This window comes from Melanostigma gelatinosum (assembly GCF_949748355.1).
Source record: "Melanostigma gelatinosum genome assembly, chromosome: 8".
NCBI classification, from domain to species: Eukaryota; Metazoa; Chordata; class Actinopteri; order Perciformes; family Zoarcidae; genus Melanostigma; species Melanostigma gelatinosum.
In genome coordinates, this window is record NC_136641.1 from 18527109 (window position 1) to 18554221 (window position 27113).

A 27113-nucleotide genomic window follows, 5' to 3' on the forward strand; every position below is an offset into this window, starting at 1 on the left:
TTATTTTGTACATTTTGTTTAGAGTAATGAAGCTGGCAAATCAGTTTATACATGATATTTGCAGTTTGAGTATTGACTTTATTGAAAGAATATTGTCAGATAAATGTTGGGAGTAAAAAGTAGAAATGTAGTGCAGTAGAGGTACAGATGATCATAAAATGAAAATACTAAAAGGAAGTATCACTAAATTGCACTTATTTCCTCAATGTCCTTTGTATCTGAACTCTTACAAACACTGCGGCTCTTGAACGCACCCCTGTTTGCTCCGGAAGTGTTTAGTTTTTTGTTGTTGTTGTGAATGAAGTGAGCATGGACTTCTAACCCATCACAAGAAGAGGTCTGTGTAAACGTTATATTGATATTTCAAGCCTTTCAAGTATTTAGGAAAAACACACTTTTCAGTTATGCAGATTTTGTGTGTCTAGAAAGTGACGAAATGTGACATCAGTGTCTGTCTGGTTCATGCTAACTTTAGCCAGGTTAGCTAAATTAGCCGCAGCGTTCAACGGCAACTAACGCTAGCTGAGTAAAGAGAAGTTAGCTTAGCTTTCTGTAACGTTTACACATTTCAGTTTTAAACACGAACTTTGGCTTCGGAGACTGTTGCTAACAGTTAGCTTTAACGCTAGCTTCTGGGACTAGCTACTGATAGCCAAAGCTAACATTAGAATAAGCCTGAAGATATGGACCGATACTTGAGTTTGGTTTAATAAAAACACCGAAGAAAATGAAATGCATTTATTTGCTAGGGTGGTGTTATTATTTACATAACGTGTCATTCATCTGCAGGTTGAGTTAATTAACTAACTCATGATGAACTTTGACGGTCTGGACGCTGGGATGGGTGAGTACCCGCCCGGCCTTCACGGGACTCTGGAGGCGGTGATGGAGCCCTCCATGGACCCCCACCTGAACCCCAGTCTACTGCAGGGTGTGGAGCTTGACCCGGAGCGACTCGTCGGGACAGGTCCTGAGTCTGTGCACCTCATGGAGGGAATGTTTTCAGAGCTACACAGTGCAGTTTCAGAAGTTGGCATCCCAGTCACCGCAACACATTTTGATCTCCAGGAGGAAATGCTCTGGACGGGAAACCACAGAGTAAGATTATGGTTATGATGGGAAATAGAGTAGAGTACAGCCTGTATGTTTCTGAAAGACACGCTCTCAATCCTATTTCTTTAATCGTTCTCTTTAGGGTCATGTAACCTCGTTCTTTGGACCTACAATGGGCCGCCATTCTTCTTTCCAAGCAAATGCTTCAGATGACATCCGACACATTCAGAGTTTGGAAACAGGCGTCCTGTTCCTTTCGAAGTGTAACCTCAAATGCCACACTCGCGGGGGCCTTGTTATGTTTGATTACCCGTAAGTGTCACAAAGTATTGACTGGGACCATTGTCCTTGTGTTGAGATAGATTGTGCACAAACCGCAGCAGTGAAATATCACAGAATGAGTTATTGTGTCTGTGTACATTCCAGGATGGATGAAGGAGCTGATATGCACAGTCTCCTCATGACTGATAACAACACCTTGCTCATGGGTGGATTGCAAAACTATGCGGTTGAACTTGACTTGAATACTGTTCAAGAAACCCAAAAGGTGAGAGATTATCAATACCCACAAGCATCTACGCATACAGCACCACAGGACATAAGTGTCACATTCTATAAAATAACATATATTCAAGTTACTGACTACTTACTTTCCTGTCATGTGTACTTGACAGTTCACTGTCGACCTACCCGGAGTGGCAATAATGCGCCAAACCGGTCGCTACTTCTACTGTGGACACACGTCTGGCAAGGTAAGGACGACTTGATCATCAAATCAGTTTGTGAAACATGTTTTGTTTTCTGGCTAACTCACATTCACTCTCTGCTTGAAAACAGATCACCCTTCGGGACTTGCGTAGCTTCAAAACGGAGCACGAGTTTGACGCGTTCTCCGGCAGCCTGTCAGACTTTGACGTTCACGGAAACCTTCTGGCTGCGTGCGGGTTCTCCAGCCGAGGAATGAATGGGTTGGCATGCGACCGATTCCTCATGGTGTATGACCTGCGTATGATGCGAGCAGTAACGCCACTTCAGGTTCACGTGGACCCCCTGTTCTTGCGCTTCATTCCGACGTACACGTCACGCCTGGCGATCATCTCACAGACAGGTATCAGCCGGGGAATGTGGGGTCACGTTCCTGACCATCTTACCTGCCATTTCTGCATCACCTTGTTTTTTTCTTCTCACCAGTTAAACAAACAGTATGTATGTTGGCCTTTCATATTAGATTCAGTGTTATAAGTAGGCTACAATTATCACAACAATATGAACATTAAGGCTCCCTCATAAAAGACCCAGGAAGAAATTCTGCAAATTTATATGGCGACTCTGATAACATTTTGTGGAATGACTGCTGTAGTTTGTGGGTTTGTAGACTTATAAGACTTAAAAACGTGACACATGCTCTTTAATACAATAACATCGAGATTTGTATTCAACATCACACTCATATACCTAAGTTACAACAGTAGTGTTACTTGAGAATGGTTGTCCAGGCTACATCTACCAGTATTTAGGTAACTGAGTGCAAATGTTCCCTCCAATACTGACACCTTGAGAATAATGTTCCACTTCCTGTTTCTTTGTCCAGGTCAGTGCCAGTTCTGTGAACCCACTGGTCTCGCCAATATGGCGGACATTTTCCACGTCAACACCGTGGGCCAGGTGCTCATGAGTTTTGACGTATCGGCCAGCAAACAAGCCTTGGCCTTCGGGGACTCTGGGGGATGTGTGCACCTGTGGTCTGACGCTCCAGAGGTTTCATTCAACGACTACTCCCGGGAGACAGAGTTCGCTCTGCCTTGCCTCGTGGACACGCTGCCTCAGCTGGACTGGAACCACGATCTGCTGCCCCTCTCGATTATCCCCACGCAACTGACCAGCACAGAGCATCTGCTGTCGGACTGGTCCGCTGCAATGGCTACGCCCAGCCCGAGGTAACACAGTCCCCGGTGCTATGTCTTTACCCCAGCTGATGTTATGTGACTGGCAATGGCAACCTTACATAAAAGCAACAGCACCGACATTACTTCTCTGCATGATAGAGCTCTATTGTTGTCCACAAACTTTGAAAAACACATCAAATCTGCGGCTGAAATGTTTTCCCAGCAAATACGGCATTTACTCCCAGCTGTGCTAGGAAATTATTTTGTCTTTGTTAAAAATGTAACTCATGTTTGTGACCCACGGTTCACGTCTTACGTGGGAACCCTTAGACTTGGGACAAGATGGGGAAGTCAGGAAAGTACCGTGAGACAGAATAATGCACTTTTGGTTTTGAAATAAACATCACTAGTTTTTCCTGCAGTCTTTCCTGCAGTCATGGTGTGCTGATTCTCCTGAAGTGATGTTAGTGTTTTACTTTGTCATGTTGTGAGTCACATATGGAAGGATGTGAAACACAGACTCAAACTTACGAACAAATCTGTCGGTACGAGTGGTTCTTGCATGAGGCCCATTATTGTTCTGTCCAACAGACGAGCTCCTCCTGTGGACCCAGAAATCTTGCGCACCATGAAAACTGTTGGGTTCATCGGTTATGCAGCAAATCCTCGTACCCGCCCTCGGAACCAGGCATGTCAAAAGAACACACAATGTAGATCTAACACCACTGTGAAAACAGCCTTTCATTGTTATAACAAAACACATCATGTGAACAACCTTAGTATTCTGTCATTTCCACGATATTCAGATTGAGATAACAAACATAACTTATTTCTGTGTTCAGTGTCATATTCGTAGGTAGATTTCAACGATTTTAAATCTATTTCCTGTCTTATTTCAGGTTCCTTACAAAGTAAAAGATGTGGAGCTGGATTATGATAATTACAACCAGGTCCCCGAATCACCAATTGGACGTGATGAAGAGCCACATCTTTACATGGTGCCCAAAAAGTACAGAAAGGTTGGACTCAACATATCTATCATGCTTATTATAGAAGAGGACTGTTGGAAAACAATAATTATCCTCTTTTAATCATTTGTTTGCTGTTGCTGTGTTTATAAATATGTTTGATCTTTGTGCTGGATCAGGTCACAATTAAATACTCTAAACTTGGACTGGAGGACTTTGACTTCAAACATTACAACAGAACCTTGTTCGCTGGTCTGGAGCCTCACATCCCCAATGCTTACTGCAACTGCATGATCCAGGTAAGAAACAAGGTTTTGAGTGAATTGTAGTTTGTTTTTGAGAGATTAATTAAAAGTTGTTGTTGTCTCGGACCCATTGCTCAGCTGTTGTTTCTGTGTTGGCCCGTTAGGTGCTGTATTTCCTGGAGCCAATCCGGTATCTAGTGCAAAACCATTTGTGCCAGAAGGAGTTCTGCTTGGCCTGTGAGCTTGGCTTCCTCTTCCACATGTTGGATTTGTCACGTGGAGATCCATGTCAGGTAGCTGTTTGTTACAGCCGACATTGTGTCGCAACTGCACATCGTGTCCCGCGCAGAGTTCCTAATCCAACCTCTCCACCTCCTCAAGGCCAGTAACTTCCTCCGAGCGTTTCGTACCATCCCAGAAGCGTCGGCGCTGGGTCTGATCCTCGCGGACTCGGACGAGCAAACGGGGAAGGCCAGGCTGGGTCGCTTAATCCAGAGCTGGAACCGCTTCATCCTCACCCAGCTCCACCAGGAGACGCAGGAGCAGGAGGGCCCACAGGCCTACAGGGGAGCCAGCAGCAGGTCAGAAAAAAAAAAAAAAAAGAGTTTGACACGCCCAGCACAGAGTCCGGAGGGATTCTAGGTACAGTTTCGGGAAGATGTGAAGATGATCACTAATGTTTCTGACACATTTATGCAGTACTCTGGGTTCCTCTGGTGAGTCCGCCATCGGGAAGCTGTTTGGCTGTGAAGTTGAGAACAGCAGCCTGTGTCGCTGTGGCAAGGAGACGGTCCGCGCCTCCCTCTCGCTGCTCTTCACCATGCATTACCCCGAGCAGAACTCTCAAGGTGAGGTCAGCGTACTCTCTCACACGGCTGTTTGTAGATAGTCTAGATGTTCTTCAAGCTTGGCCCTAAAAGACCAATTAAAAGTAAATAATAATAGTTAACCGTCTGACACTGTACTCGTCTAACTTTCACTCGTCAGAAAAAACAGTGAAAGAATATGACTTTGCTGAGATCTTGAAGAAAAGCATCTGTCTGGAGCAGAGCACTCAGGCGTGGTGTGAAAACTGTGAGAAGTATCAACCCACAGTGAGTTACAGCTCCCGTTCACCCACATCGTATTATCTGACGAGAGTGTCGTAGTCTCTTTGAAGTCTTTCCTGCATCACGGGTGTTTCTGTGTGCCGCTTTAGGTGCAGACGCGCAACATTCGATGTCTCCCAGATGTTCTGGTCATCAACTGTGAGGTGAACAGCGCTAAAGAGGCCGAATTCTGGAAGGTTCAGGCGGAGGTATATGAGATTTTGGTTTTATTTCCATCCTGGCGGTTTCAAATACACTTCATTTCATTCCTAACACATCTGTCGTTTGATAAATAAATTACGTAATTGTCGTTCTTCACAGTACTGCTTCAATAAGGCCATGCAGAAAGAAGCAATGGAGCCTCCAAAACCTAAAGAACCCCCCCCGCCCATGCCCACCGAGTGGTGCTTGGAGTAAGATCTCTTTTAATATAATATAAGAAATAGTTTTGCATCGTTAATTTTCGCCGTTATTAGTTAATGTTTTTGATTCATTAATAAATGAACTGTTTAGTCTATAAAACATCAGGAAATAGGTTTTTCTTTAAATTGCTTGTTTTGTCCCAACAAGAGTCCACAGTTCTATAAAAGAGAGATGAGCAGCAAATCTTAAATTTGAGAGGCTCACGTTTGCCAAAAATGGATTTTAACAATTGATACTCAATTTCGTAATTGTTTCATCCCTACAAACAACATAACTTGTATCAGTTGAATGCGTCTGAACACTTTCACGTCTCACTGTACGTCCCAAATGCAGCGGGGAGGGCGTTTGCAATATGGAGGGCTTCACCTTTGACACGCGAGCGGAGGATCTGCGACACGTCTGGATCCCGCTGACTCTCAAGATGTCCATCAGCAAAAGTCAGGGTCTGGAGATCAGCAGCTGGCCTGAAGGAGAGGAGGTGACGGAGAGAGATCTTCATTAAAACACCGATTCCCGTATCTTTGGTTTTAGCTCGTGTGTAAAGATTTGCATGCAACAAACTTGTTGCGTCGTCTCTTATCAGTTAAGCGCTGATGAAGAGGAGGAGGGCGCATCGGTCTACGACTTGGTGGTCACGGTGCCTCACATCCTGGATGCTCGCACCGGTGGAAACTTGGTTGCACACATCAAAGTAGGAGAGACCTACCATCAAAGAAAAGAGGTGCGTGAAGCTTCGATTAGACAACACAGTCCAACAGATACTGATACAGACAAAGTGTAGTTCATAAAATCCGTGTCTGTTTCAGGGAGTCACACATCAGCAGTGGTACCTCTTCAATGATTTCCTCATTGAGCCAATTGACAAGGTAACTATTTGATTTCATTTATGCTACTGACATGTCATGTTTCCAGTCATGTCAAAGTGTTGGTGTTTGTCAAAGACTGAAGCTGCCCAGTTTGATGTGAGCTGGAAGGTGCCAGGCATCCTGTACTATGCCAAGAGGAACTACCACACCAAATACGACCTCCGCAGTAAGTTTCAGGACAACAAACCTGGCGAATTTACTTGTAGGTTGTTTTTTTTTTATTCGCCTGCTCATGCTTTGAGGTTTGTCTCAGTTAAAAATCCCATAGATGCCAGCGTGCTGCTGACGGAGGCCTCGTTGGCTCGGAAGCAGAGGAAGAGTCACGCCACGTTCATCCCCCTCATGGTCAGCGAGATGCCGCAGGCCGGTGACATGGTGGGGCTGGACGCTGAGTTTGTCACGCTCAACCAGGTGTGTCTGGGTTATAGCGCCGCTGTCTGTGTACCTCACGCTGTCTGTCACACACGATGCTTACAAGAAAACCAGCTCGCTCAGAGAACTCTGGTGAAGAGGCGCTGTAGTAACCTGGTTCCTGTAAAGCTGTGTATACATTCGATGAATGATTTAGACGTCTTTGTGACGAGTCTTACGAGATTCAGCTCAATGTAAATAAAGCTTAATTGTTGAGCTCGGCTGAGAGTATTATTACTTTTGTAATCAAACTAGCTGTATATTGTACCGTGTGTAGTTCGTACTAACGCTGGTGGTTGTTGTGAAGTCATCTTATTGTGGTCGGACACTTTGAATAAACCTCATGACCGTGTGTTTGCAGGAAGAGGCGGAGCTTCGCAGTGACGGCACCAAGTCGACCATCAAGCCCAGCCAGATGTCCGTGGCCAGGATCACCTGTGTGAGGGGCCAGGGGCCCAACGAGGGGGTGCCCTTCATCGATGACTACATATCGACTCAGGAGCAGGTGAGTGTAAAACAGCGGGGGGGGGTCGGGGGAAGTCCAGTCACGTAACCTTTAAAGGAAGTGTTGAATGTTGTGGAAACACAATGCATCTGACAAATAAACTATGACGTTTTCCCGATCATGTTACCTTCATTGTCATTGAACAGTGTGTCCTTTTGTTGGTGATGATAATACACTCATACACACAATAGAGGATAATCTGAAATAAGTAGGACATCCACAGACTGTGTTTTATTTTGTTTACTTTCCAATTCCTGATGGACAAGAAGTAAGCGTCACAGAAAATTTCCTGATCTTTATTTGTACTTTATCACTTGTCCCTCGTTTGATAGGAACTTGATAGGAAAGATTGTATTTATTAGTTGTGATGAACATTAACCCTGAAGAAGAACTCGTGAAAGCGTCGCTCTTGCTGTCGACCCCTAACACTGCTGAATGTCTGCTCTTCCAGGTGGTCGACTATTTGACTCAATATTCTGGCATAAAACCGGGAGACCTGGATGCAAAGATTTCTTCCAAGCATTTGACCACGCTGAAGTCCACTTACTTGAAGCTGCGCTTCCTCATTGACACGGGAGTTCGCTTTGTTGGTCACGGTTTACAGAAGGACTTTCGGGTTATTAATTTACTGGTATGTTATTTCACAACTTTAAGGTGTCATCATTTTATTCAAATGGATATTTTCGGTTAACAGTTGACTGTGAAGTACTTGGTAGTGCATACATGAAATGAACACAGGTTACTTCAGTCTGTTTCTCTGCTGTTTTGAAGGTTTTGAAGGATCAAGTCATCGACACAGTCTACCTGTTCCATTTACCTCGCAAAAGGATGATTTCTCTGAGATTTCTCGCCTGGTACTTTCTAGGTAAGTTAACGATCAAGTATCTGCTATAATTAGCAGATCACATGACTACATGTAATGCGAAAGGGTTGGCTCGTAAAGACAAATCGTCAGATAATTACCAGCCGACTACAGTTCCTTCAACTCTAAGGCATCTTTCCCCTCATTGTTTGGGTCTCTGGCAACTTCGCGGTTTGGTTTGAGAGAGAATATTTGACATGCATTCATGAGGTGTAGTTGTAGTGTTTAAACGTACATATATATATAACTCTATATATATATATATATATATATATATATATATATATATATATATATATATCTCTATATATAGATATATATATATCTCTATATATAGATATATATATATCTCTATATATAGATATATATATATCTCTATATATAGATATATATATATCTCTATATATAGATATATATATATCTCTATATATATATATATATATATATATCTCTATATATATATATATCTCTATATATATATATCTCTATATATATATATATATATATATATCTCTATATATATATATATATATATATATATCTCTGTATATATATATCTCTATATATCTCTGTATATATATATATATATAGATAGATAGATAGATAGATAGATAGATAGATAGATATAGTGACAGTGTGGTCTCCATGGTAGCTCTGACAGCTTAATAAGTGAGACGAGGTGGTGGGCCGGGTTGGAGGGGTCGCTGGTCAATCTAGGAACCACTTTGTCCCCGTTGTAAACTGATGTTCTTGGTTGAGTCCTTTTTTCTCTTTGTGGCTCCTAGACCTCAGCATCCAGGGAGAAACTCACGACAGCATAGAGGATGCACGCACCGCTCTGCAGCTGTACAGGAAGCACGTGGAGCTGGGTCACGGAGGGGGGAACGACGAAGTCAGGAAGGTCCTGAAGGGACTCTACGAAAAAGGTCGCCAGATGGACTGGAAAGTCCCGGAATCGGAAATAGGAGATGGTCAAGGTAGCCCAAAAAGTACGACGCAACATTGAATTAGATGCTGATGTTAGTGATGTAATAGTGAGTTCATGGGAGACTTGTCTTAGTGGATTGAAAGCACTCTCCTTCCTTCAACAGGTGCTGCTGTGTTTCCCTCTGTGATGGGGCTGTGAGCTGCACCGTGATATCTTCCCACTGAAGAGTTTTGATTGACATCTGCTAGTTCAGTTGCTGTCATATTTTGTACTTATTTTGCATTTATGTTTGCATTGCATAGAAAGTTCATGAAGGTCTTTGTTGCCTGTACGGTTCACTCCAGCTCGGGGTTTTAATCATGTCAAAATTTGTACTTTTCATTTGAAAAAAGGCAATTTCTATCGTATACTTTTGGAGGCTTTTTTTAAGAAAACAAACGGAAAGCAACATGTTGTTTTGGTGCATGTAAATAAATAAACGTATCATGAGCACAAGAAGACGCATCGTGTTTAATACCAAGGAGTGGAAAACATATTTTACATTATTAACTTGGTATTTCTGAGAAGTCTTTTCAAATTGAACAGTTCATTAGTTTTGTCTGCTTCGCAGTAGCGCTGTCCTCAAGCTAAGAAATTCTAAGTCGACTAACAACACGATGTTGTTGATTAATCAGTCAGTTAGGATCAGTTAGGATCTCCTACGAACGATCGTAGTCGTCTGTCCCGCCTCGGATTCCCCTCCTGGTTCTGTTCTGACTCAACGTGCTTTCTGTATGTCGACATGTTGCAACTTGCATTCACAGCTGATTTGAATAAAATGTGTCATTGATAAATCTAAACAGATGACTGTAAAGGGGAAGGTCAATTGTTTTGAAGTAACCCTACAGCAGTGAAACATGAGCGAAGAACCTCCACAACGCTTCTGAGGGAAATATTGTACTTTTTACTCCACATTTATTTACGAGCTATAGTTACGTGTCTACACTGGACTAAACTACGAACTGTATGTGGAGTAACATGCTGCTCTTACATCACTTTTTACAAGAATGTAATATGTACTTTTACTTTTGATACTTTTGCCTTTTTGCTTACGTAGAATTATGAATACGAACTTTACAACATAAAATATGAACATAAAATTGTATTATTGTTACTGTTAGTTACGTAGATCTAAACAGTTCTTCCTCCACTGCTGATTGATGAGATCCTCCAACAAACATCACGTTTTCACATGTTCTTAGAGTGAAGGTGCCCTCTGCTGGCTGTGCAGGTTAGTGGGATGTTTCACATTTTATTAGTTCAATATGTCTGGTGTTGCTTTTTGTGACATTCTGTACTACTTATTTTTTACATACTATACTATGATTCTTTAAATGACGATTTATGACGTGTATAACATACTATGAAATTAATTTTTATATGACATACTATGACTTTACAAAACTTTAATAAAAATGTCACATAACCAGAGTATATTATGTAATGATAAACATTAAAGTCATAAGAATTATATGTTTAAGAAATGTCACAAAAATGTACATGATACGATACTAGTCATAGTATATTAGGTCATGAAAAATATAAAAAAGTATAACACGGCGTAAAAAGTTATAGTAAGTTATATTATGTATAAAGATCATTACACAGTATGTCATAAAAAAAAAAAATAGTATCCTATCAAATGTTAAAAAGAATATGCCATTGTATATCAAAAAAATCAGTTGAGTAAGCCTTAAAAATCTCACAAAAAACAGCAGTCATTAAAATGCTCATTGTAGATTATGCCAGAAAATTTTACAAAAAAAGATATAAAATATAGTATGTTGTAAAAAAAAAATTATAGTCAGTTTAGTAAGTCATAAAAATGTATAGAAAAATTCACATTAAAAACATGTCATGAAGTCACGATAGAGCGAGTGTCAGGAGACAATGCTCTTAAATGTCAACGCTTCGTGAGCTCAGAAATACAGCCGGTTCTCAGTTATGCAACGATGCATTTGCCATCCAAGAGGATCATAGTTTATTTATCTTAAGCGGGAGGATTCATCAGAACAATGTAAAGATACATGGTTTTCACTGGACAGGAAGGGTGAATTGTGATCTGTAAAGTAACTCCACATGTGAGACAAAAAGTATTATATATGCTTTTGCGATAGTATAGAGCTGCATAAAAAAAAGACACATTTAAGTACAGTACTTGGGTAAATGTATTAAGTTACAACCACAGTTTATGTGCAAAGGATTTGTTAAAAAAAAAAAAACTGCTTTCAAAAGTTCAGTGTTTAATAAATGTGTTAAAATTTAAAATTTAAAGTGAACAGTAAGTTGCAGCATATGGAGTCAAAAGCAGGAAATATGTTGAGTTATTGCAGCTGTGTCTCCTGGTTTGCTTACTGATGGATGTATCATACCCCACCATGACATGCCAGTATAGCTAGAAAAAAAAACACACAGTCAGTATTGCAAACTGTTTATTCATAGTAAATGAAAAGTGTGCAATTCAGTGAGTGAGAGAGAGAGAGCGAGAGCGAGAGAGAGAGCGAGGACAGGGGTGTGTGTGGGATGGTCGATGTCTTTGGTCCATACTCTGGTGGAGGGGACGTCAATGAATTGGTGGGAGACAAGAAAAGGCACTTGAGTTTACAGTTGTCTCAGACAAGTAGTTTTGAGGAGGAGGACACAAACTCTACTGGAAGAAGGAACGAACGAGATGTTTTGACCTCCATTATGCCTAATATGAATATCACATACAAAATGCCCCATGTGAGCACAAAATGATATAGCGACATAAATGTATATACAGTAAGGAATCAGAAAATAAAGTAGGGCGGGATCAAGTAGAAGAGGTGAAGTTTTGGATTAATCCCCTTTGGAATTCTTTTACAGGCTGAGGGGGGAAAAAGGCAGCAACTTCAAAACAGGACAAAATTATCTTTGGCGAAAACCTAATGTTACTACAGATTGGAAACAAGTGGATGAAGTGAGGCAGACTACATCTACTCTCTTTGAGTGATGATTGAACGAATCCAGCACCTCCAGGGCTCACCGGAGATATGTGGCATACAAGCCGATTGATCCGTCATCTGTCCGACAGCTTCCAGTCAAGACAAGTCTTTACCACCTCTGACAGCATTGAAAGAAAAGTTTGACATTTCAGGGAAACATACTTTCTCACTACATTACCGAGTTAGATAAGAAACAGCTAGCATAGCTTTGTCCAAGAAAACAAACCAGAGTCACCAGAGCTGGTAGGGGGGGGGGGGGGGGGGGGGAAGAGCAACAACGAGCCTAATCTCACTGAAAACGCACTTCTGCAAGAGACATAAAGATGAGACGTACGCTAAATCAGAAGTGTTTTCAAACTGTAACAAAGGAAATGAGTGTATTTCACAAAATGTCACACTTTCCCTTTTAGTCTCAACATATTTATGTGTCGTTACAGCACGTATTTAAGAACGCCCTTCTCTCCACAACATGAACTCATATAACAACTAAAGTAAAGACTCAATCCCAAATATGAAGAAAAATCTCCCTTTCATCAGAAAACCACGAAGAAACAAAAAAAGACTGCTCGAAGGAAGACGACACATTGTGAAGAAAATGCAGCAATTATGTAACAACCAGTCTATGACTACAGCCTTGCAGCTCCACACACTGTACGTACACAACTACAAGAAGATCAGAGGAATCACCAGGGGTCCCTTAAAGAAGAGCCCACTGCGAGGAACCGTGCCACAACATCAGCAATGAGGTATACTATGTGGACACTACGATGAGACTTCAGCCTCAAAGCATCTCGGCAGCCATAGGACAAAAGAAAAAAAAGACAACCTGCCAATGCATTCATCATTTTTTGATCGTGAACGTGAGAATATAAAAAAAAGGGGAAGAAAAGATCTTATCCTCTCACATATATTTATAAACCACACGGCCGCAGTACCATCTGTTAAAAAGCTCATGATGCAGACATACATGTCTCTAGAAAGGCAAATGTGAAGTCTCTCTGTGACTAAAGGCAAGCATGTCATTAATAAGCCCTCCATGTGCATACAGCTACATAAAGAAGAAGAAACGGCGCGTGCGGAAGAAGATTCATCAGAATAAATGTCACGGGCTAAATATAGAACAGCATGAGGACAGTTTCCTTTTGTTGTGAGTTTGAACATGATTTTTCAAAAAGTATGTAATGAGCCCTCTCTGTGTTACAACCACAGCACACACAGTCACCCCGTTGGCCAGTGTGGAGGGCAGCATTTAAAGGAAAAGCTTGACCTGTGGGGGAAATGTGCACATTTGTTTTCTTGCAGAGCGTTGGATGATAAGTTTGATACCAGCCTCATGTCAGTACGGTAAATATGAAGCTACAGCTAACAGCTGATCGGCTTAGCATAGCTTAGCATAAAGACGGGAAACAAAGGAAACAGCTAGCTTTGCTCTGCTGAGCACTTAGTTTATACACTAAAGTTATTGTGCGAAATAAACGATAGAAAGTGTAAAATTTGTGAAATTTGGATTTTGTGACATTAACCGCTTTTAGTCTTTGTGCTAAACTAAGCTAACCGTGTGCTGGTGATAGTTTCAAATTTAGCTTTCAAATATGAGACTGGTATCCATCTTTTGATCCAACTCTCAGCAAGAAAGAGAACGAGTCATTTCTCAAACGTGAAGCTGTTGCTTTAAGAGGGCCTCCTCTGTGTCCACAGAGTTCCTCTCAAGCACATGGTGTTAACAAGTTCCCTATGGTTTATAGCAGCCATATGAAAAGCTCTGGAGTACAGTTTTGATATGTTTAATTGTTCTTACCTTATATTAACGACAGTCTGTAGTGTTGATTGCACTTCTACTCTCCTCATGAAAAAAAAAATCTCTGTTACTGCTAGAACTACTTTTGCACTGTCACTACGCTTTCTATCGTGAAGGCATTGAAATGGTTCTGCGGGATAAGAACCAAAAAAAATAAAAATAAAATCAGACTTGCAAATCAGTGAGCCGACGTAAAGCCACGCAAAAACAGAAATAGTACGAAGAGTTCAACTTCAATAGTGCACACATTGTTGCAGGTAATCACGTCAGTCTCCGGCAGACAAAAAGAATCCGTTACAGAGACCGACGATAGCGATGAGATCTCTCAGAGAGGGCCTAAAGATAGAAGCAGTTACCTTAACCAGGGAGGGAGAAATGCAAAAAAAGGAAGAACAAATATAGAACCGTGAGAGCGTTTCAAGTTTGAAGGATGAATGGATAGATTTAGCGAAGTGGCATTGCAGCTCAACTGACGGACGTATGTAAACTTGTATTCTATTCTTCATTGAAAGGAGTTCGTAGAGGGGAGGGTGTGGGGAGGCTATGGGGGAGGGAAGTGCGAGGGTTAGTAGACGGGGTTTGATTAAGCACAGGATTCTTGTAATGTCAAGGGCAGGGCGTCCGCGGAGGCCTTTGGGGCAGCCCGTTATTAGAGCGTCGGTCTTGGTTGTAGGAGGACGTGGAGGAATGGTGGGGACCCCTGGAGCTGTGCGTGTGCTGGGGAGGACCAGAGGAACCACCAGAAGAAGCACCGTCACTCTGGTAGCGGGGGTTCGCACGCCCGGCGTTTCTGTCGGGGTAGTAACCGCCGTTATACCTCGGACCCCCCGAGTGATACCCTTGTCCCTGGAAAGTACGCCTGTTGCCGTGGAAAATCTGAGAATTTGGATGATTAAAAATTGAGTGAGCGGCTGAGAATTATTGACATTGCTGAAGTAAGTAAACAGCTTTTATGAGTCTGAATGAAAACACAACTGACCTGTTTGTTGGGTGGAGGACGGTGTACACTGGGGGGGCTCTGGGTCTGGGTGGGAGGAGGAGTCTCCAGCAGACTTGGGCTGGCAACAGACGAGGACGTGGAGCTGCAGCGGGACCGATTTGAGTAGCCCGTATGCGGATGGTAAACTGTAAACGAAAACGACACGGCAAATCACTAACTGTACAACCTGGGACCCGTCGCATGAAGGTAAACCTTCAGAGAAGAGATACGTCAGCGAGGTATCATTTCCTCTCCAAGTCAGTTAAAGTGCAAACATATTGGCCAATTGTGACGTATAAGAATTGGTTTATTAGCCACTGTGAGTGTGCTTCCAGTCAGCTGAGATTATGAATATGACCTTATAAAACACGCAAACTGAAATGCTCGCTTTTATGATTTGTGTGAAAAGTCTTTTGCATCATTTATGATCAATATAAGTCGGGAGGAGTGTTTTCAGAAATGTTCACTTTGAACACCAACGAAAATGATCCCGTACCTGATCCAAACCCGGAGATGCTCGTCTTCAGCGGTTCAAGATCAAACGTGAATCTTAGAGCTCTCCCGAGGTCTTCATCATATTTACGCTCACTCACAAAGTGCTGGGGGGGAAAAAACAAAACAGATTATATTCATCATCAGCATGCTACAAAATTGTTAGCAGTGTCTCAACAATAAACACATACTTCACAATGACTCAGCTCTGTGCGCTAAGAAAGAAAGAAAGAAAGCGAAAGAGAGAAAGAGAGGCGAGGCCATACTGGAGCAGCAGCATTGTTTCAGTACCTTGATGTCGGCACGCAGCTCCGTCAACTGATTCTCAGACATGGACGCCGACTGGTCCGTCAACCTCCTGAGCTCCTCCGCTCTCTTCTGCCGGGCGTCCAAAATTAGCACTGAACCAAAACAAAAGTGATCTTTTACAGGTATGCACATATGTTATGAAACCAACAAGAAGACTTTCAACCCTTGTGCATTGTGTCTCTGAGCGCATTAGAAATGAATATTTCTCGATTATCAGTATAGCTGCAGATTATTAAAATGTTGTAATTATTATAATGTTAAAGTTCTGTTTCTGTACGACGGCTATTCCCTGCAGTCCCAGTAAGTTTCAGTTTCCTGTAAGAACTCAGCTGTCATTTGATATGACAAGTACAAAGTACAGCTGACTCAGCATCTAAAAGATAAACAAGGGTCAGCGATGAAGCCATTTTCAAAGAGATACCGTGTGCGCTGCTCTTCAAACATGGGAAATCTCCTCCCACAAACGCCTCATTGGGTCCCGTCACATGTCTGAGAGGACGGTTCTATAGGTTTGAATGGACTTTCATGCTTTTACGTTGCAGGAAGTCCTCTTTACAAACAGATGGAGTTCTGTATGAAGGGTTTTTAAAGAGGAACAGCTTCCTGTTTCAATGTCAAACGCACAGTGATAGAGTCTGCAGCCAGCTGGGATTATCAGGCAACGCGTTGCTTTAGCAAAGCTCTTCTTCAGACTTCACAGTAGAAGTAGCGGGTGCGTGTCGGGTTAGCACTGTTGGAACATCAGCTGAACTATGGACTGACAAATCACAGTTTAAACCTCTTCAATATAACCGCTGAGTCACCCGTGTTTTTCTGGGCTGGAAAACAAATTCAAAATCCAAGTTCCAACTGCGCTGTCGCTGGTTTCAGCTGTAATTCGAGGATGTTTTGGAACGTTGCTTTAACAAAACACCACATTTGTCGATGTCACAGGGGGCTTTAGGAAGTTTTGATGGACATTTATTTTTTATGGTATTTTATAGAGCAACCGTTTAACTGGATTCCTCGATTAGAGCTAAAACAATTACCGGTAGTCCATAATTCGCTCAAAAGAAACCATTTTGATGATCCATAAGTTTCTTTTACATTATTATATATTATATAAATAATATGCAAGTTTACTAGTAACTAAAGTTGTCAAATAAATGTAGTGGAGGCAAAAGTACAATATTTTTAATTATAAAACAGCAAAAACGCAAAATAGTACATTCACTCAAGCACTGCAGTACTTGAGTGAATGTACTAGTTTCCACCACTGAAGGAAGCTGTTCTGGAATCGCTTTCCTTTTTTCTGACACTATATTCACCAAACAGCAAATTGAGAAACTAATTGGCAGATGAATCGATAATTAACATAAAGGATTTAGCTGCAGCCCTGAACACGTGTACCAGACGCTGCTACTTGGTAACACAGGAAGCTTCAGTATGGACCAACAAGGACCGGACTCATCAATGCATCTCTTTCTGGATTCAACTGTTGCTGTTCGTATATCTACATACGGATATCTGTTTATAGAGGTTGTAAAGGAAAACCATCAGTTAAACACAAGAAGGAGATTAGTAAGAGGCACTTTTTGAGGAAACCTGGCTTTTGTAATGTCGCAGAAATAGTTTCTTTGCTTTCCTCTCAATCCCCAAATCACCTCGCACAAAGACAGCATTGAGTCTCCCCCGACACCTGACACTATTCACTTTTTCCAGGCCTGGAACACACAACACTCTACACTGTGAGGTCAGAATAAGAGAGAATGGCCTACTTGTACAAATATGCAGTCTTGCTCTGTCATGTTACACACACACACACACACACACAGGTATGCTGAAGGTATATCAGGACCCCGAGGGCACCACTGCAGTTCTGAAGAAACTGGGACACAACCATTTCTTTTACGACTTCTCCGGAAGTGACTCAGGTCAGGCCCTCCAGGCCCTTGAATGAGGTGATCATTATATGTGGAGAATGCCAACAGCTCCCGGGTGGTATGTGAGAAGCAGGTCTTTAGTTCAGTCTACGTATTGAAACACACACACACAGTACTTACTGGCCTCTGCTTTCACTTTGTCCATTTCTCCCATTAGAGTCACTTCTCTGTCCATTAAACTAGAAAGAAAAGAGGATGATGAGTCATGTCATTTTTCTTTACTTATTCTGAGCTAGCTATACACACACACACACACACACACACACACTTTATTAACGATACAAGTTGAAAAGAAGTATTAGTATTGTCTTTTCCAACGAGAGATCCTTCATTATTCTCTCTGAAAAGCTGAAACAAGATACTGCGGCTTCCTGTTGATAAACTGAATATCTGTTCAGTTCCACTCTGAGCTCCTCCTCACGATGCCACTGGCTTACCAAAGACAAAAGACCTTCATATTGCATAAAGGGACAATCATGGTTTTCACAAGTATTAATCAGAACATCAAAAAATTTAAATCAGAAAAAAAAAGTCAATAGAAGTTTTGACGAAGTATTAAAAGCTGCTTAGAGCTCGTGCTAGTTAAACAGATCATGATTCTCCCTCGAATATCTGTTTTATGTTGCTCTGAATAAATCTCCTTCAAACGACTGCATTTATTTATTTTAGAGATTAGAGATGAGAACATGATCGTCCGTAAAACTGTTTTTCTTCTCTTGTGATGAAGCTGTTATTTTCGGCGACCTCTTCAACCAACGAGCGACTGTATATTTATTCTGTTTCCCAAAATCTGTTCACTCATGAGCCCTCGGGTTTATCTTGCGAACTCTAAAGGGAGCCCCCCCCCCGTGTAAGGAACCACGGCACCCTCCCAAAAAGGAAAAATACTTTCCCCCAAGCAGAATGGGAGCATCTTGATTAGGATAATGGTGTTTTTCTCTCCTTTAAGGCATTTTGTGGTGTTGCACTTGTTTGTACACGCAAGACGGGACGGACGTAGACGTAAAGAACGAGGAGAAAAAGAGCGCCTGAGGAATAAAAACGGTCAAAACCTGCACCGTTTGACTTTAGCACACCTGGCCCGGCACTGCGATCATCAAAATAGAATGATAGTAGAACAGACATCAAACAATCTGCTGCGGCCATTTGACTCGTTCAACAGAAAATGGAGCGCAGCGCTGTGCACGGACCGTAGATGTAGAATGAGTTCGTCCACCACAACGCTCACAGATGTTTGTTATGTTACACAGAAAATGGCCGCCGCTCTGACAATCCTGCTTAGGTAAATATAATTGAAGTGAGCCACTAAGATATTTTACATACATGTAAAAATACTACAACACTCCTGCATTCAAAAATGTACTTTTGTAAAAATATGCAAGTATAAAACCAAAAAAGAAATACTATGCAGCCAAATAGGCTCTTTATTTGTTACATCATGATATATTATAATATAGGATTGTTATAATTGATGCAGTAACATGTAAGGCTGCAATACAGATTATTGAATTATTTTTTGTACTGTAAGGTGGTTTAAGTTACTGTATAACAATACATTGTATATCATATACTCATAGATAAATGTAGTGAAGTAAAAAATACAACATTTCCCTCTGAAATGTAGTAGAGTAGAACGTAGCATGACAGCTGTACTCAAGTACAGTACTTGAGTCAATGTACTTAGTTACATTCCACCAATGAGAGATATTTTTTATATATATATATATATATAAATAAATAAATAAATAAATAAATAAATAAATGCCCTAACAAAATGCAACACTCAAAGTGCCTGAGTAATAAACATGCAACAGGAACTAAAGAACAAACTACCATGGAAACAAAATAGTTCCTCACAACCGAATGGTTCCAGTTGGCCGTGGACCTGGAGGAGCTAACCTCAGGAACTTGGAAGTCCTTTCTACGCATTTCTGTTCCTTTAATCCCGAGTAATCACGGCCCCCGCCATTAAAGTTCCTGCCCCATTGGAAAGTACCACCCCTGAAGTAGGAACTTGTTTAAGCTACTTGATCCGTCATACAAGCACGAAATTCCTCAAAAAAGAAAAAAAAAGAAAAAAAAGGGTTCTTGGTGCCCTGGAAAAGCTCCTGCAGTGGAAAAAGTTACACCTCACTTTTCAACATGCTCTCAAATATTCCATCACATTGAGATTCAGCTACAGAACATGACCGGAGGCAGGATTTTAAGAAAGAGCCGTGCTCACCAGCTCAGGAGCTCGGCAAACGTCTGCTTCATCTTCTTGATGGAGGAGTCCATCTCCTCCTTGACCACTATCCTGTAGCGAGTCAGCGAGGCGGTGCATCTCTGCAGGTCCTTCACAGAGCGGTCGATGTTGGGAGCTGAGAGGTAAACATTAACTTGACTTAGGCACACGAAGAAGAAGAAGAAGTTGCTGTGACACATTTAGTCCCAGACTAGGTTTTACCTGCGCCTTGGTAACAGCACACCGTGCGTTGTTATTAATCAATGATGTTCTAAAAGACTACATGCAGGTAGATACGTTAGGATTTAAGAGGTATCTAACCCATCTTCTTGACTCCCGATGATCCCTGCTCATCGTTGATGGGTGGGAATGCGGAATGAGGATGTGGATGTGAATTTGAGCCTGGCCTGTGTCGGTTCTTGTTGCCTCTAGGAACCTGGTGATTCCTCCCTCCTTGCTGTAAGGGGGGACTTGGAGCGCTACCGTGACTTTCTGCTTCTGCACCTGTGAGAAGACGGAGGACTTTATAACAAGCAGAGTACGTATTTACAAACTAACTTCCCCCCCAAAAAACTGCTTAAGACAGAGAGGAGCCAAATTAATCGACGAGTCGGTCAGAATATTTGGCTGTTTAGGATGAAGTGCAAGATAAGTCACCAAAAATATTTTTACCACTTTAAAATAAAGAAAAAATGGTGATATTTGATTAGAAATACATTTGACAACTTGGCATATAACGATACAAATATATAACATAGAAAAGGTTTCGGACTTGAACTGAACAACATCCTTATAATAATCGACGCCCTTAACATTGCTACACAAGGCTGTACATAAACCTGTACTGCTGTTTGTGAGAAGGTTTCATTCACAACAATGTTTCCCTATTGTAAAAGCAATACTTTCAACAGATAAGAGCTTTGAATCCTGAAACAAAACCGATGACGTAGTGTCGCAGCCATCGGAGAAGCACTGCACTCAGACATAAATAAAGGACAAGGAAAGGTTTGACATGCAGTTAAAATGGCCCGTGATTCAGCCGTTCCTCTTTTTGCCGTTGTCATTCATCGGAGCTTTGATTACCGGGGGTTTCTGACGTAGCGGGCTCAGAGTCCAGCTCCACCGCATCCAGGGAGGCAGAGTCCAACTGCTCACTCAGAGAATCAAGAGACTCTCCATCCACCACCGACCCGTTGGCGTGAAAGCCGTTCACCTCGTCCTTGCCCTCCTCGGGCGGCGTGGCCTCAGGCGGAGCCGGCTCTGCTGAAGCCTCTGGCTGAGGCTTGGGCTTCTTTTTCTTCTTGGGCTGAACAAGGAGATATCAATGTCAAACCTCTCTGTTCAAAATCCTCATTGTTCGTGATCTCTACCAGAGTGGTGACTCGAAACTATTTCAGTGCACACGGGGAGAGGAAGATTCAAGCTCGAGCAGAAATACAGGTTTGGGCAATTAGATTCAAAAGCCACTAAGTCATAGTTTACAATTACCGAAGAGCACTTTGACCATGCACCCATTTCATTAAAATAAAGCACACATGATTATGATGACGCAACAGAGAGACACTCAAGATGCAGGCTTTCAGGTTCTCACCTTCTTTTTGCCGGTAACATTCCACTCCTTCAAGATCTCGACCGCACTGCCTGGTGTGCAAAGAAAACAATGATGATGATGAAGTGCCACTTGACGAACAATATCTGAAATGCCTCGAGGCTTTGTTGAGCCACCTAAATAAGGAACAAAGCAGTGGGACAACCCTCTCGCTCTACAATTAAACCTGCAAAAGTACGAGGCACACACGACACTCAGACTTGCGAATGCAAAGCATGACGTGCATGAAAGAAGTCGACCTCAAGGTCTTTGTTCAGCCCGAGCAGTGTGGGCGGCATGCCAGGTCTGACTTCAGTGTCGTCCACTAACAAGGTATACTAGTATTTCCCTCTACTGATTTGCAACTAATTCAACATCCGCGTCGTTAGGATGCTGCACCTTAAGGTGGAGCACTTCAATGAGTGGTGAATGGGTGTGATATAATGTCATTATTTATAAAGGAGGCTTTGAGGTGCATAATTTCACGTTGTTGAGGTGACAGTGACGTCTTAATACCTTCTAAAAAGGCTTGAACGGCCTTGTCGACACAGTTCTCAAAATGCTGCAGAACCAGAACAATCTCATTGTTGCTTTTGTTGGGGACGACGGCCCTGACGGCACTGATCTGTAGAGAAAAGGAAATAAGCACAACAGGTATGAAATAAAACAGATTGTAATATCAAATAGTTCAAGGTGATTCAACATTCAGTGTAAATTTACAACGAAGGCGTTGTGACATTTAAAGAACATTTGGCTTAAAGACACAGCCCTTCGCTTTTTAAAAATGGCTTCTATTCTATAAATTCTTTGTACGATAGACGAGCGTCGCCCATTTGCTTTCTATTTGGGATACTGTTGCTGTGTTGAGACGCGAGCAGCAGCTGGAGGATGCTTTCCCTCACACTGTGTATAATAATAAGAACCAACGTGTTTGTTGAAGGCTTTGGCTCTACTTTACCGCCACTTTGTTTCAATGAGACTCAAAATGTGCATTAAAGCACGGAAACCCCACAGAAACGTTAAATTACAAAACCAAAGTCTTCCATGAGAACCTTGTGACTCCACTGTGTGCTGCCCCGTCTTCCTGATGCCTAGTTCACAATGCATGCATGACTTGAGCCATGAGCTCCCCGACAAAAGCCAGAGAACAGAGGCAAATCGGCATGGAGCAAATTTGAATCCATTGACATAAAAAGAAGTGATTTTATATTTAAAAATGATTTATTTACACCTGCCAGTGATGTGCGCTGTGTATACTTCTTACCTTCTCCTTCATCCTCTCAGTTGTTCCTCCCTGGGACATGGCCATTTTTGACCGAGTGTCAAACACCACCCCCGACGTGTCTGTTAAAAAAAACACAAAAAACAAACTCCATTGTCTATTCAGGCCTTGAGGCATATTTGCAAATTAATTCAACGTACACGAGCATCATTTGCAAAACAAAGAGCCGGCAGACATCTTCAGGACTTTCCTAGAGAGAGACGTCGTCTACTGTTTGTGAATCACGTTACGATGACAGATTTATGCCTGGGAGGATATTTGTCTTAAAAGGAAGGGCTTTCGTTCTACATGAAAAAAAATCAACACATTTTTAACTGAAGTCAATCAATTAATAAGGTTGACCTAACAAACAAGTTGAAAATAGAGTTGGTTTGATTACAGTCGGCATCATTAGCAAAAGAAGCTGTGGAAAATAAAAAGAAAGTCATCTGTGGCTGAAAGGTCTTCAATCTGCATCTGATGCCCAATAACCAATGAATGCTTCCAGAAACACATGTTTGTAAGACAAACAACCTAAGGAGCGTTTCTGTGACCAAACGCAGAATAGAAACAGAGTTACAGTGAAATAATAAATAAATGTATATTTCCAACAAAGATCTGCGGACAATTCTTAAACGAAAGCCTTCAGCAGAGTATGAAAAGTCAGGGTGAAGTCCAACGTTAATCTACTGTACGTCCATTTAAAGACAAGGAAGGGAAAAAATGCTGGCAGAGCATTCTTGAAAAATAAAAGCCATATAAAGCCTTATAAAACTTGTTTTCCCTTTGCATGAAAGTAGGTTAATGTTACTGTACATCTCCCTTTAAGAGTAATTAAGGCCCTGATACCGAAGTTGAGCCAATACTGACTGCCTTTATCTGTTATTTTAACTTAAACTATGACTTACCTCGCTTAAACAAACATTAAACTAAATTCTGCAGCCATTAAAACACAAGATATATTTCATGCATGTGATTGAATACATACCCTTCTGGTTTTTCTTTGCCATGTTGTCACACAGAAATATCCAGGGGACACTTGGCCGTGCACTTCCTCAAGACTGTAATCACACTTCAAGTATGCTTAAGATGGTGTTCAAATAAAGGCTCCCAGAGATGTCAATCCCACTTTGAGTCTTTTTTGTAAAGAGAAGATGCCGATAAAGCTCTCACGATCTTTCGCCACCAAGTTGATCCAAATCTATGAAAGGGGGGGGAAACAGAAGTGAAAATGGTTTTGCCCCCATGAACTAGAATGTAGAAACAGAAATAAGTCACAATGCTGCATGAAGCATTTTGTAACATCGTGCAAATATGAATGCAAATGAAGTCCATTTCCTCCATGAATGAAAAACTGATTTCAGTAAGTTATTGTCTGTCTGGCGAGCATTCTTGGGAAAAAAAAAAATCTGTAGTTAATATTGTTGTTGGCAGAAAAGCAGCATCTAGTTTGGGGGGGGGGGGGGGGGAGAGAGAGAGGATGTTAGCAGGACTTCAGAGAAACACGTCTTAGAACGGCAGTTCCTTTTTCTCAGTTCTCTGCAGGGGTGATGGGTGATAATGCTGCAAGGGCTGCACCTACGAATTAAAACCATCGCTTCGTCTGGAACCGATGATGGAAGTGAGCCTTCTCATATAGGCTTGTATTGTTATTTCACCACTGTAGAAGACGCATATATGTGCTCGACAAATGAAACACACTTCAGCCATTTTGCCTCCAGACCCTCCAGCAATCTGGACTTTGGATATTTTTTTGATGAGTCAGCCGTTTACCAACTTTTTAGGTTTATATTTTGACCCAGGGTTTTCTAAAAAACGAAACTTACAAGCTTATACAAACCCACACCCTGTTGATTAGGACTTTGCATGCCTCACAGAGTCCTGGTGCCACCACACCTCTGCTGTACAGACGTCAAACTCACCATGAGCACGATCAACAAGTGACACTGCAGCAGCAGCTCATGCAAAGCACTAGGATGCATTGTGTTTATCAAGAGGGATGGTGCTCAACAGACAGAGAGCCAGGTGCACTTGTGATGCAACTCAGGAGAAGTGCTAACTCAGCACTCAAATAAAACTGGCCACTGAAAAAAGTTAGAATTTAAGAGTTGGGGAATTTAAATTAAAGCTGGAGGGTCTTCTGTCACAGTTAAGAGTAGCGACAATTGCTGTCAGAAAAATATTCGCCAACTATTATGATATCTACTTAATCATTAAAGGAATTTCATTCTGAAATGTCAGAAAATGCTTTTTTTCAGCTTCTCAAATATTGAGATTTCCTGCATTTCGCTGTTTTACGTCATATCCAAGTAAAGATCTTTAATAATGTAATGTTAAAGTGAAGATATGGACAGACAAAACATGACATTTCATAGACCACAGACCAAACAATTCATCCGGTAAATTAGTGTTTAGTTGCATCTCTATTCATAGTAGCATACATAATCTCAAACAAGCCTGCAGTTTGTTTTATTGAGGTCCAATATGCGATTACTTAGATATTTATTTCATCACCACAGACCAAATAATTTCTTCTCCTGACAAACGGGTAGAAAACCAGCTGCCTCTGTGTCCAAAGTCCCTGCACTTAAAACATGGAGCACTTCTTAATCCAGGCCAGAAAACCGACGTCAAATATCCTAAATTAAAAACAAGTAACGTTAAAAGGTATAGCTAGCTAATCAGGCAGTGATCCCCGGCATTACTCGTCGCAGTCGAGTTAGCATCTTAAATAATATAACGTAACGTCAATTCAAAGTCCGTGCAATTATGCTCACCGCAGAAAGTCATATTAGCCTCAGGGTAGCTGTAAAGAACCACTCTCAGATAGTCAGGGTTTCCTGCAATCACAGCGAAAACAAGAGAACCGTAACGACTAACTTTAACCAAACAGCCAACTTAATTTTAAATGTTAACTAACTATGTGAAATTATTCATGAAACACGATCAAACTGCGCATATTGTGCACGTTTCCAGCTGAGTTGTACTGACCGAGAAGGTTCACATAACGTTATTTAAGTCCGGGAGGTTACGTTCACGTTAGCTTGCCAACATCCTAACGTCTGTGTAGTTAGCTTCGCTGGTCTTTGCGTTGCTAACCTCAGTAATTTACCATTTCAATCCTCAAAACAACAAAGACTAAATGCAACATCAACGCCTTTTCTGTGGACCATTGATGCAGCCTTAGCTAGCGCGCAGCTAGCAGACAGCCTTTATTTTTAAAGCTAGCCATACCTGCACGTCAGCTACTCAAATCTGACGTTATACAGCTAAAGCATTGCTTATTAGATTAATGTGTTAGTATATATACATATTATTAAATACGTACTTGGTGTTGGAAAGAAAACTGAACAGTAGATTCTGAACACAGGTCACCACTGACTCCACCGCCAGCCGTCTGTACTGCCAAGAAGTCTCTGCTGTGGGCAGTATTTTTACTCGACTAAACTCCATCGGGGTTGCCAGGTTGGATTCAAAGACACTCCCTTTTCAACAAGCAGTTTTAAAAAACGTGAGGGTTTCCAAATCCATGTATACAAAAAGATCCGCATATATAAATAAAACACTAAGACAATCACTGATAAATATGTAGATAATAATAACTGTCTGATAATCTGGGGAAACGAAATGTATATATATATGTATAGTTATGTGTGTATATATATATATCTGTGTGTGTATAGGTGTATATATATATATGTGTGTGTATATATATATATACACATGTGTGTGTATATAAATGTATATGTGTGTATATATATATGAGGAGTAAAGATGGAAAGATGATAGCTTCAAGGCTCTCTTCCTGCTGACATCTTTAACCTGTCCTAACTTCAAGTCCAGCCATGTTCCGACTGTTACATTCACTCATGCAGCTGCAAATTTTTTTGTCTCAAAGCGATGCAGAGAAATTAGTTCATGCATTTGTTACCTCTAGACCAGATTACTGCAATTCCTTATTTTCAGGCTGCTCTAATAAGTCTCTTGAATCTCTCCAGTTGATCCAGAATGCTGCAGCTCGTGTACTAACAAGAACTAAGAGGAGAGATCATATTACTCCTGTATTAGCTTCTCTGCACTGGCTCCCTGTAAAATCTAGAATAGAATTTTAAATCCTTTTACTGACCTACAAAGCCCAGATTGGTCAAGCACCATCATATCTTAAAGAGCTTATTGCATGTGTTGTAATTCACTATCCTGTTCTACACATGACATCATTGCACGTCTGTCCATCCGGGGAGAGGGATCCCTCCTCTATTGCTCTCCCACAGGTTGCTTCCTCTTTCCTCCCCGTTAAAGG

General features: G+C 41.6%; 2 protein-coding genes across 3 annotated transcripts; one reads left to right on the forward strand and one right to left on the reverse strand.

Annotated features, from left to right (window-relative positions):
- The first annotated feature begins 296 nt into the window (after window positions 1-296).
- On the forward strand, window positions 297-10032 carry pan2 (poly(A) specific ribonuclease subunit PAN2). 2 transcript variants are annotated; one of them, XM_079272886.1, is made up of 26 exons: window positions 297-337; window positions 790-1098; window positions 1196-1365; window positions 1480-1600; window positions 1728-1805; window positions 1891-2161; window positions 2645-2990; window positions 3531-3627; window positions 3839-3958; window positions 4087-4206; window positions 4317-4445; window positions 4534-4733; window positions 4852-5000; window positions 5140-5246; window positions 5351-5449; window positions 5562-5653; window positions 5997-6141; window positions 6247-6384; window positions 6470-6529; window positions 6605-6695; window positions 6783-6940; window positions 7302-7445; window positions 7897-8076; window positions 8217-8310; window positions 9093-9296; window positions 9399-10032. In XM_079272886.1, the coding sequence occupies exons 2-26, from the start codon at window positions 811-813 to the stop codon at window positions 9431-9433; spliced, it is 3636 nt and encodes a 1211-aa protein (XP_079129012.1). In that variant the 5' UTR covers window positions 297-337; window positions 790-810; the 3' UTR covers window positions 9434-10032. The 2 variants fall into 2 exon arrangements, with proteins under 2 accessions (XP_079129012.1, XP_079129013.1); XM_079272887.1 differs by having other exon boundaries at window positions 9093-9284.
- Window positions 10033-11329: 1297 nt separating this feature from the next.
- Window positions 11330-26213, reverse strand: spats2 (spermatogenesis associated serine rich 2). Its single transcript, XM_079273344.1, has 13 exons — window positions 26142-26213; window positions 23802-24014; window positions 22817-22896; window positions 22069-22177; window positions 21556-21605; window positions 21048-21270; window positions 20286-20468; window positions 19965-20100; window positions 17861-17919; window positions 15801-15910; window positions 15514-15616; window positions 15018-15163; window positions 11330-14914 (listed from the first exon to the last, which is right to left on the reverse strand). Exons 2-13 carry the CDS (start codon window positions 23821-23823, stop codon window positions 14645-14647), a joined length of 1491 nt encoding a protein of 496 aa, XP_079129470.1. The 5' UTR covers window positions 23824-24014; window positions 26142-26213; the 3' UTR covers window positions 11330-14644.
- Between the last annotated feature and the right edge of the window lie 900 nt (window positions 26214-27113).